The sequence below is a fragment of the Callorhinus ursinus genome, unplaced genomic scaffold (genome assembly GCF_003265705.2).
Source record: "Callorhinus ursinus isolate GAN/ISIS: 27379988/994484 unplaced genomic scaffold, GSC_fseal_2.0 scaffold38, whole genome shotgun sequence".
NCBI lineage: Eukaryota > Metazoa > Chordata > Mammalia > Carnivora > Otariidae > Callorhinus > Callorhinus ursinus.
In genome coordinates this window covers 12,376,051-12,387,809 of record NW_027397100.1, presented here as the reverse complement: position 1 = coordinate 12,387,809, position 11,759 = coordinate 12,376,051, and the positions used below count along the sequence as shown (strand labels likewise).

At 41.1% G+C, this 11,759-nt stretch overlaps 1 protein-coding gene and 1 pseudogene across 3 annotated transcripts in view; one reads left to right on the top strand and one right to left on the bottom strand.

Annotated features, from left to right (window-relative positions):
• Positions 1-217: 217 nt before the first annotated feature.
• The window catches only part of CDK5RAP1 (CDK5RAP1 mitochondrial tRNA methylthiotransferase), a 39,339-nt gene continuing 27,797 nt past the window's right edge, over positions 218-11,759 (bottom strand). For all 3 annotated transcript variants that reach the window (XM_025876631.2, XM_025876630.2, XM_073880552.1), the window contains 2 exons: positions 5,359-5,499; positions 218-500 (listed from right to left, as the gene is read on the bottom strand). In XM_025876631.2, the coding sequence (XP_025732416.1) occupies positions 420-500; positions 5,359-5,499 (222 nt within the window). In that variant the 3' untranslated portion in view covers positions 218-419. The remainder of the gene's footprint in view (positions 501-5,358; positions 5,500-11,759) is intronic.
• Positions 6,977-8,486, top strand: LOC112827821 (high mobility group protein B3 pseudogene; annotated as a pseudogene).

Below are 11,759 nucleotides of genomic sequence, written 5' to 3'. Positions count from 1 at the left end.
AATATTAGAAAATGTAGGGCAGTTTTCCCAAGCAAATGGTTCTCTCCACCTTCCCCTCCTTTAGTCTCTAACTCGTAGGGTCCAGAGTTGAAAATCAGACAAGTTAGCAGTGTCCACAGCAAAAACTGGGTTGTAAAACACTTAATACAGACTGTAGGGAAAATCCCAGAAACACTAACCAAGGCAAAAATGAAGTAAAAGTAGAGAGACAAAGGGACCATTTTACTTTCGGTAAATTTAATGACTGTATAAGCTGTTCACATAGCAGGAAAGAGATACATTTTCCATTTGACATAAAGCTGCTTCAACACTTGCAGTTTGTCTCCAGAGCTTCGTTACCTCCTTCATTAGTGACCAGTCATAGCTCCCTTCCTCTGGGCAAGGACAGCCCATGTCAACTCTAAGGCCATCCACCCAGGTCAGCAATATGCTGAGGAGTCCTTCAGGGTGGTCCTGCAGAGAACATGTCCTTTAAGTGTCTGAGAGCTGGTAGACGTGATCTGAAAGAAAACCAGTCAGAAGAAAGTGAGGTAACCAGGACTGCACTTAATGTGGAGCCTCCAGAGGAGAGGCCACCAACAGGGAGCGAACGGAGGTGGTGACAGGCTAGCAGAGACTACATGGTTCCCATGTGCCCCCCATCCTAGGAAGAAGAGACATCTGATACAATGGTAATATGTATAGTTTAAGAAATCTAAAATAGTTTAGTCCCAAACTACCATTTCCCCCCCTTTCTCTTGAGAGATGGCTCTTCTCCAGCACTAACCATGAGTTTCTGGTATGAGCTGCCCATCACAGACCCTGCCCTCCTAACCCCAGGGGTACGCTGTGATCTAGGCTTACCAGTCACCTCCTTCCTTAGGATATTCATGGCCAAAATTTGGTGAGAAAAGCTCTCTTTTCTCTCTAATTGAGATCTGAAAGCATGTGACCCCAAAGGAGCTTTCAGGAGAAGACAGGCAAAAATATGTAAACAAAGATGACTTCAGGCACTGAAAAGTGTTACGAAGATAAAATGGGCTGATGTGATAAAGGGAAGCTGCTTTAGCTTCCCTAAAAAGAAGGCATCTCAAGGAGGTGACATTTCAGAGAGAAACTGAAGGTTAAAAAGATGGCATCACATAAAAATCAAGAGCCTCCCAAAAACACAACACGTGCAAAGTCCTTGACACTAGAACTAGGTCTGAGGGCAAAAAAGAGGCCACCAAGACTGGAGGAGAGAGCGTAAGAAAAGTAGAGGGGACATGAGGTTGGAAAGGTAGCTGGGACAGATCATATAAGGCCTCAGACACTGTGCATTTCATGCTGGCTCCAATGAGAAACCACTGGAGGGCTTAAGCAGAGGAGTCAGTGATCTGATTTAGAAAGACCACAGCGACTACTGTGGGGCAGACAGACTAGAGGAGGGCAAGAATGGAAGTGGAGAATCGGAAGCTTTTGGAATTCTCATGCACTGCTGGTGGGAGGGCAATATGATACAATTACTTTGGCTAGTTCTGTATATACACTCTATGACCCAGCAATTCTAAGCCATTTACCCAACAGAAATGAATACATATGTGCACTAAAACATATGTACAGGAATAGTCATAGCAATCCCATCGTAACAGCTCCAAAATAGAAAAAACCAAAATGGCCAGCAATAGTACAATATATTGTAGTATATTCATATAACATGGAAAAATATAATCACTGATGACTGCATAACATAAGACTGAGTAAAAGAAGACAAGCACCAAAAATACATGTTGTAAGATTCAATTTTATCACAAAAATAGACAAAACTAAACAATGGCATTAGAAATTAGGATGCAGGAGCACCTGGGTGGCTTAGTTGGTTGAGCGTCCAACTTTTGATTTTGACTCAAAATGGGTTGAGGGATCGAGCCCCACTTTGGGCTCAATGCTGAACGCTGAGCCTGCTTGGCATTCTCTCTCTCCCTCTCCCTCTGCCCTTCCCACAATCTCTCTAGGCGCTCTCTCAAAAAAAAAAAGAAGAAGAAATTAGGATGTAGAGAAGAAGAATAACTAGGAGGAACATGAAAGTCTGAGGTTTTGAAAATATTCTATTTCTTTTTTTTAATATTTAAAAATTTTATTGTTATGTTAATCACCATACATTACATTATTAGTTTTTGACATAGTGTTCCATGATTCACTGTTTCTGCATAACATCCAGTGCTCCACGCAGAACGTGCCCTCCTTAATACCCATCACCAGGCCAACCCATCCCCCCACCCCCAAAAATATTCTATTTCTTAATCCAGGTGGCAGGGTCACTTTGTGATAATTCATCAAGTTGTATACTTATAATATGGGCAATTTTCTACATTTATGATATGCTTCAATAAAATAATTCATCTTTAAAATACAGAAGCAAAAAATACAGTAAGAAGACTGCTGAAATCTCCCAACCAAGAAATGATGGTACCTTGGAGATAGAAAGAAACAGGCACATTCAAGACACAATCCATAAGTGAGCTAAAACAGATGGATTGCTGATAGAATACAGGAAAGTGAGTACCTAGGATGAATTCTAAATTTTTGGCTTGAGCAACTGAGTGTGCCATTTACTGAGATGGGGAGGGTTTGAAAGGAAGAAAACTGCAATGAAGAATTCATTCTATTTTGGCCATATTAAGTTTAAGATGCAAGAGAGAAAGGATATAAATGCAAATCTCTTGACCAGAAGGGATGGAAAGGAAAACATAAGGGACAGTGTAACAGAACATGAAGATGTTTCCTATACAGTCCCATGTGAGCAGACAGCACATATGCGTAGGGATGTGAGCTAGTGGAAATAATAATGAGACAATGAGGTCTCATCTGATTGTATTGCTTTTCTCCATGAAATATGAGGCAAAGACATCAGCTGAGACTAGGTTTTGGATAGGTGAGTAAAGATTTAAGGAGAAAGAGTAGGAAAGTCAATTTACTAGGGAAATAGAGTAGGATCAGGATTTCAGGGCCATGCTGAGTGCTCATGTGAGTTTTATGGTTATAAATGTGAACTGAATGCAGCTGGGTTCATGTGGCAGAGACTGTTACTTGTCTCCCAACACTTCTCTTCTTCCTAACAGAACTCCCAATTATAGTGGGCATCTGATCATTCAGAATGAAGATCTTCCCACTTCTTTGCAGCCTGGTATAATATGTTATAAATTGTGTGTGGAATTCCTATAAACTGCCCTGAAAGGAAGAGAGCATGCCCTTTCCCTCTCTGCCTCCTTCTTGCTAGTTAGAATATGGACATGGTGGCTGGAGCAATCATCTAGGATCATGGAGTAACTTTAAGGATGGAAACCACACAGCAGCAGATCAGAAGATAGGAGCCTGGACCCCTGATGATCATGAAACCATCAAAATCACCAGTTCTGGACCTTCCATATCTAGATTTTTATGTAAAAGAGAACTACCAAATTTAAGCCACTACATTCTGAGTTTTCAACCACCATCACCTGACCTAATCTATGTAATACAGATTATCTGCATGCTTTTCCCTATTTTTTTTTAAAGATTTTATTTATTTATTTTGACAGAGAGAGGGAACACAAGCGGGGGGAATGGGAGAGGGAGAAGCAGGCTTCCCGCCAAGCAGGGAGCCCGATGTGGGGCTCGATCCCAGGACCCTGAGATCATGACCTGAGCTGAAGGCAGACGCTTAACGACTGAGCCACCCACGCACTCCCTGCATGCTCTTCCCTATTGATGTTCATCTGCTAGGGTGTAGATGCAGAAGAAGATAACCACTTTCACCAGGGTTGGGGTTTAGCCAAATAAGCACCAGACAAAAAAGGGAGAAAAGAAAGTGAAATTTGGGGCACCTGGCTGGCTCAGTCAGTAGAGCATGCAACTCTTGACCTCAGGGTTGTAGGTTCAAGCCCCATGTTGGGTGTAGAGATTACTTAAAAAAAAAATTGAAATATATGACAGGGTGGTTCTAGTGCAGCCCAGAAACTCTATGTGAAGAGAAATGAGAACAGCAAAGAGGAACAACAGAGAGAGCCAAAAGAACCCCAGTTCTACAGCTCCTTCTTCATTTTGATCCTTCCACTAAATCTACCTGTGGGGTTTATGTCACTTGGGAACAAAAAAGGAGTAGCAAGTAATATAGCATCACCTTTCTACCTTTCTTGACAGGTGGAATTTTTCCATTACATAGAAGAATATCATACTAACAATACAACTTAGCACACCAATCTCATCCCCTTTTTCAAGTAACCCTTACCTGAAGTGAAAAGAAAGAAGGAGGGGTGGGAAAGCAACCAAAAACCAAAAAAAGCGAACATTCAAAAGATAGAGAAATAAGCAAACAAGACAGTGTCCCCAAAAAAAGGACAAATGGAGAAGCCTATGAGGGATTATTTCCAAATCAATCACATTGCTGCTAGTAGGAATTATTCCACTTAATAAATTCTTAAAGTAAGACAAAGCCCGGTTGAAACAAAGCCAGAAGGAAGTAGGATCACATAAAGTCCCCAACCAGCAAACTGACTGTGCTTTAAGTTTTTGTCAGATGGACAGAACAGAACATCTCAGTGGCGGTAAAATTTTCAGGCCAATCCACAGAAGTTCCATGTCTTCTACAGCTGCAAGCCATGGACCATGGCCCCCCTAACAAGACACATACGACAATAAGAGCAAGGACAGAAAGTAGAGGGTGAGGCATGAGGAACAGGGCAAAGGATATAATACTGATCAGCATCAGCCGAAAAAAGAAGCACCCTCTCTCCACCTCTCTCTTCTGCAGATTTTTCAGAGCTCAGTGTGGGAGAAGCAGCTTTGTTCCTGCCTACCTCCTCAGTATGTGTCCTGTCAGGCTATGGTCCTGGGCTAAAGTGGACCAGAAGAAAAGATGGCAGTAACAGACCTGTATAGTGGGATAAGAAAGAGAGGTAGGAAGAAAGTACATGAAGGAGGGAAGAATGGGGGGGAAAGAAGGAAGGGGAAACCCCATAGCCATTCATCCGGATCTCCTAGTCCAGGAGAAGTGAGAGATACCTAGGGCATCAGAGACCTCAAAGGGCATGCTCATCTCTGACAGAGAGATGATCAACTCACTCAGAATCACTTACACTTCCTAGCCTCTCTGCAAGAGGGAACTGTATGCTACCGTATACTCCAATCTCACCAAATTCCCAAAAGGAACCCTTCTAAGACAGAAGAAAGGCAAAGAAAAACAAGAAGGCATTAGTTAGGAGCAGTTCAAAATTCAGTTCAAGGTGCCCTCTCATTGTTCAGGCTGAGAAGAGATTTTTATTTAAAGAATTTCTCCTGGAAGAAATTTCATTCCCCCCAAATTACCCAACCCAACATCCATTACACGATGCAAGCCAAAAGCCCAAAAGGACACCTTACCTTCACCAGCACATAGTCCCCAGGCTGAGCTCTGACCTTGACCTCAGAGTTATTAACGTCCTCCATTTCTACATCAGGGAAGATCACTTTAAGGTTTCCATCATTCCGGCCACACAGATCAGTAGCAGAGCGTTTACTGTGCTGCAGAAAAAACAGAGAGTTATGAATCTGTCACAGTCATCAGTTCTGGGAGGGCAAAAATTATGCCTTCTCTGTCTCAGATCCCTAAGGGTCTTACTTATAGAGCATTCCTTAATCAAGGAATCACTGAAGATTACGTGTTTACTGCTGCTTCACCAACAAGGACAATGCATGGCACACTATAGAAACTCAATAAAGTTTTATTGACTATATGTTAATAAATGACTCAATCAGTCTTTGATTACAGAATTACGTTCCTCAGGAATGGACCTCCAACAGTCCTGAAGGCAAGGACATATGGGTGATGCACTTGGCAAAATGACTTTCACTATATCCGGTCTCACAGTAATCACTCAGGAATGTTCTGGGGTTGTCTGGCCTGGGTTACTTGTAACCCTAATGAACAGGCAGACATGAAGCCAGAGTCTCCATCACAACATACAGAAGATAGGGTCAGGAGAATAATAAAACCAGTGTAATGGAATTAACTTCTAGAATATATAAGTTTTTCTCTTCCAGCCATTATGAAGTGACAAGAACCAAATTTATCCTCTGGCCTAAACCAGGAAACTGGACAAAATATATGAAATCACTATTTTCAGATACTGAACTACAGACTGTACAAGACTGTGAACCCAAGAGAAGGGAAACAAATGACATGAGCCCTCCAATGACCCCTGCATTCTGCCAGAAGGCTTGTTATCAGATAAGAGCATGCAAAGCAGGGAGGAAGATTCTCGAGGCAGCATGGTGGTTCTCTCTGGATTTAGGAAAAAGAAATCAGAGTTCAGGGAGCCTACAGTAGCTAGAAACTGTAGAGCAAGTTTTAGAGAAGAGGGAGTAAAGCAGAAAAAGAGCTGCAGAAATATGCATAGGGATCCTCTGAGTCCTTGCTAAACACTAACACCTGCTTGTATAGAGTGAAACTCCATCAAGTCAGGCAAAGAAAGTAGCCTGGGAACTGTCAGCAGATGGGTTCCCAGAGCTCATGCAGGGCTGGGAATCATCAGACCTACCACTGGACAGTCCTCACTGATTCCTTGGAACATGCAGTAGTGACTCCAAAAAAGCCACACTTTAGTAATGACACTAAACTATCCCTGGGATAAAAACGCTTTTTTTTTTTTTAACTTTTCTAACAAAGCTTAAAAATGAGCCTTGAAAGGATTAAACTGAACAGCAAATAACATAACTGCCTATCAGAACAAAGTTCAACACAAAATCCAGACCTCAAAAATGAACATCACAATGTCAATATCCCATCAAAAATCACCAGATATGCCCAGAAGCAGAAAAATGTGACCCAGAATCAGGAGAAAAGTCAATCAACAGAAACAGACCAAGAAATAATAGCAATGATGGAATTATCACAAAAATAATAAACCAGTTTTTATAATTAAATTCAAAGGAAACTAAGTTTCAAAGGAAAATAAGAATACAGAAGAGAAGGTATTAAAAACCAAATGTAGTGTCGTGCCCTGCGCTGCCCAGACTAGCGAACAATACAGTCAGGATGGCTAAAGGTGATCCCAAGAAACCAAAGGGCAAGATGTCTGCTTATGCCTTCTTTGTGCAGACGTGCAGAGAGGAACATAAGAAGAAAAACCCAGAGGTCCCTGTCAATTTTGCAGAATTTTCCAAGAAGTGCTCTAAGAGGTGGAAGACAATGTCTGGGAAAGAGAAGTCTAAATTTGATGAAATGGCAAAGGCAGATAAAGTGCGCTATGATCGGGAAATGAAGGATTATGGACCAGCTAAGGGAGGCAAGAAGAAGAAGGACCCTAATGCCCCCAAAAGGCCACCGTCTGGATTCTTCCTGTTCTGTTCAGAATTCCGTCCCAAGATCAAGTCTACAAACCCTGGTATCTCTATTGGAGATGTGGCCAAGAAGCTGGGTGAAATGTGGAATAACTTAAGTGACAGTGAAAAGCAGCCTTACAACAATAAGGCAGCGAAGTTGAAGGAGAAGTACGAGAAGGATGTCGCTGACTATAAGTCTAAAGGAAAGTTTGATGGCGCAAAGGGTCCCGCCAAAGTTGCCCGGAAAAAGGTGGAAGAGGAAGATGAAGACGACGACGACGAGGAGGAGGAGGAGGAGGAGGAGGAGGAGGAGGATGAATAAATAAAACCGTTGCTCTGTCTCCTTGTGAATATACCTTAGAGTAGGGAGCGCCGCCGCCGCCACCCCTCTTCTTCGAGGCGTGTCCGTTGCCCTCGTTTGGTTTAATTACACAATTGGGTCATATGGTCATATTGTAGTTTCTCAAAGTGCTCTAGAAATTGTCAGTGGTTTACATGAAGTGGCCATGGGTGTCCGGAGCACCCTGAAACTGTATCAAAGTTGTACATATTTCCAAACATTTTTAAAATGAAAAGGCTCTCGTGTTCTCCTCACTCTGTGCACTTTGCTGTTGGTGTGACAAGGCATTTAAAGATGTTTCTGGCATTTTCTTTTTTAATTTGTAAGGTGGTGTTAACTATATGGTTATTGGCTAGAAATCCTGAGTTATCAACTGTACATATCTATAGTTTGTAAAAAGAACAAAACAACCGAGACAAACTCTCGATGCTCCTTGCTTGGCGTTGAGGCTGTGGGGAAGATGCCTTTTGGAGGGGCTGTAGCTCAGGGCGTGCACTGTGAGGCTGGACCTGTGGACACTGCAGTGGGCATCCATTTAGCTTCAGGTTGTCTTGTTTCTGTATATAGTGACCTAGCGTTCTGCTGCCATTCTTAGCTGTGGCAAAGGGGGGGTCAGCTGGCATGAGAAGTGTTTGGATCCTTTTTAGTTAAGTGCGGTAGTTTTAAACTGTTTGTTTTTAAACAAACTGTAGAACTCTTCATTGTCAGCAAAGCAAAGAGCCACTGCATCAATGAAAGTTCAAGAACCTTCTGTACTAAACACAATTTGCAACGTTCTGTTATTTTTTTGTATGTTTAGAATGCTGAAATGTTTTTGAAGTTAAATAAACAGTATTACATTTTAAAAAAAAAAAAAAAAAACCAAATGTAATCTATACAGATGGAAACATAATATAAAAGATTAAAAATTCAATAGGTAGTAGCAGATTATACACTGCCAAAGGAAAAAATAGTGAACCTGAAGACTGAGCAAAAGAAACTATCCAAAATGAAGCACAGAGATATAAAAGGCAGAAAAAAACGAAGTTTCAATGACCTATAGAACATCATCAAGTGGTTGGATATCTAAGTAGCTGGAGTCACGGAAAAAGAACAGAAACAGAAGGAGTGGGTAGCAGGAAGCAGGAGGAGTGCAGGAAAAATATCTGAAGAATAATTGATGAAAACTTTCCAAATTTGATGAAAATTATAAACCCCCAAACTAAGAAGCCTCTACACATCCCAAAGAAAACACAAGGGATAAACACAAAGAAAGCCATGCCAAGACACATCAAATTTCTAAAAACAGTGATAAAGCAAATATCTTTAAAAAGCAGCCAGAGACAAAAGGCATTTTAGTTCTTAAACTAATACTACTTTAGGGAAACAGCAGTCAGGTAAGATTTTAAAAGATTCCCCACCATCTCCTTACAAAACACTTACTAGTTATAGTTACAAAAAGAAAAAGAATAACTTTTCAGTCAACAAGCCTAGTTGACACCACCTTAATGAAATGTTCAAAATTAACATCACCAATAATGAAACAATCACAACTATATGCCACCCTAAAAGATACAATTAAGAAGGACACAATATCATTTCTCTAATATGCCTGCCTAAAAATACATAACCTGAATCTTATCATGAGGAAACTCGTCAGACAAACTCAAATTAAGGAACGTTCTACAAAATAACAGGCCTATAATCATCAAGTGTCAAGACTATGAAAGTCAAAAAAAGACTGAGGAATTATTCTAGACTGAAGGAGACCAGACAGACATGACAATTAATGCAACATATGACACTGACCTGAATCTTTTTCCTATAAAGGAAGTTCTGAGACAAGTGGAGAAACTTAAATGGGGTTGGAGGATTGGATTACAGAAATCTAACAAGGTTAATTTCCTGATTTTGATGGTAGTGCTATGGAGGAGAATGTCCATGTTTATATGAGATATATACTACAGTATTTGAAGGGGTTGAGGGCATCAGGTCAGCAACTAACTCTCAAATGAGTCAAAGAAAACAAGTTCTTGGTACTCTGTTGCAACTCTTCTGTAAGTTTATGATTGTCTTAAAATAAATTTTTAAAAAGATAGTGTTCAGGTTCCATGATTTGAACAAACCAACCATAAAAGAATACTTATGAGACAGAGAAATTAGAACAGATTAAATATTTGATAACATTAACAAACAATTGTCAATTATTTCAGATATGATAATAGCATTATGTTGGGTTTTTTTCTTAAGAGTCCTTATCTTAGGGCACCTGGGTGGCGCAGTCAGTTAAGTGTCCAAATCTGGGTTTTGGCTCAGGGCCTGATCTCAGGGTTATGAAATCAAGCCCTGCGTCAGGCTCTGTGCTGAGCTCGGGGTCTGCTTAAGTCTCTCTCTCCCTCCCCCTCTGCCCCTCTGTCTCCTCTCTAAAATAAATAAATAAATCTTTTTTTAAAAAAAAGAGTCCTGGGTGGCTCAGTCGGTTAAGCAGCTGCCTTCAGCTCAGGTCATGGGTCCTGGGATCGAGTCCCACATCGGGCTCCTTGCTCAGCAGGGAGCCTGCCTCTCCCTCTCCCTCTGCCTGCTGCTCCCCCTGCTTGTGTTCTCTCTTTCAAATAAATAAATAAAATCTTTTAAAAAATAAAAAGAGTCCTTATTCTTTTAAAAATATATATATACTGAAATGTTTACTGACAAAATACTATGATGTGTTAAGTATAATATGTATAATATGATGTATAAGGTACTTGCTTCAAAACAATCCAATGGGGGCAGTAAAGATGAAAACAAAATTAGCCATGATTAACACTGTACTGACAGCTGTTGAAGTTTGTTAATGGGTACATGGGCATTCATGATACTGCTCTCTCTATATCTATGTATTTTTTTTAATTCCCCATAATTAAAAAAAGGGGGGGCGTAGGGAAGGAATATTGTTTAGAGGCTCTAGAATGAGATAGACCTGAATCAAATTCTGGCTCTGCCACACTAGCTGAATGGCCTTCGGGAAGTTATTCTACTTCCTCTGAATCTCTGTTTCATCTCAATAAAAGTGCTAATAATAGCACTACCTCCAAAAACTGTGGTGGGACTCAATGTGCCAATGACCAGAAGTGCACAGTTCCTGGCAGACAGTAAATGATCAGTATACGTGAGTTATAATCATCTTCTCTGCCACTGTGGATATAGCAATCTCAAGTTTTAAACTGGCCAGGACTAAAGGAAAGAAAGTCTCCTCTAAAACAAAGTAAAGACTCCCAACGGCTAGCCCTGAAAATTCCATTTATTCTCTAGCCCCAAGTGAGTATTGGCTTATGTTATATGCGTAAGAAAGAATCTTTTTTTGGTTTATTTAATTACCATAGGTTCTCTGTAAGGCTGGTGAAATCAGGGACACAGATTAGTAAACTTTGAGTATTTATTCATTCATTCAAAAGACAAGTACACTATTCTGTGCCTGACTCTGTGAGGAAAGCTGGGAATACAATAATACCTAACTCTTGGGCGCCTGGGTGGCTCAGTCGTTAAGCGTCTGCCTTCGGCTCAGGTCATGATCCCAGGGTCCTGGGATCGAGTCCCACATCGGGGTCCCTGCTCACCAGGAAGCCTGCTTCTCCCTCTCCCACTCCCCCTGCACTCCCCCTGCTTGTGTTCCTGCTCTCACTGTCTCTCTCTGTCAAATAAATAAATAAAATCTTTAAAAAAAATAAAAATAATACCTAACTCTTACTGGATAAAATGTAGACGCTAATAGACATGTACATGTACAGATCTCCAGAATCACAGCTGATACCCTAAATTACAAAGCATTTAATGAGGGCGCCTGGGTGGCTCAGTTGGTTAAGCAACTGCCTTCAGCTCAGGTCATGATCCTGGAGTCCTGGGATCAAGTCCCGCATCGGGCTCCCTGCTCAGCTGGGAGTCTGCTTCTCCCTCTGACCCTCCCCCCTCTCATGTGCTCTCTCTCTCTCTCTCTCTCTCATTCTCTCTCTCAAATAAATAAAATCTTTAAAAAAAAAAAAAAAAGCATTTAATGAGGCAAACACCTTTTGGGATATCACACTAGCTGAGCATCACCATCCATCAGCCAACTGCCAGTCTAGAACATAGGAAGATCCCCTAACCCAGATGAGCTGATCATGTA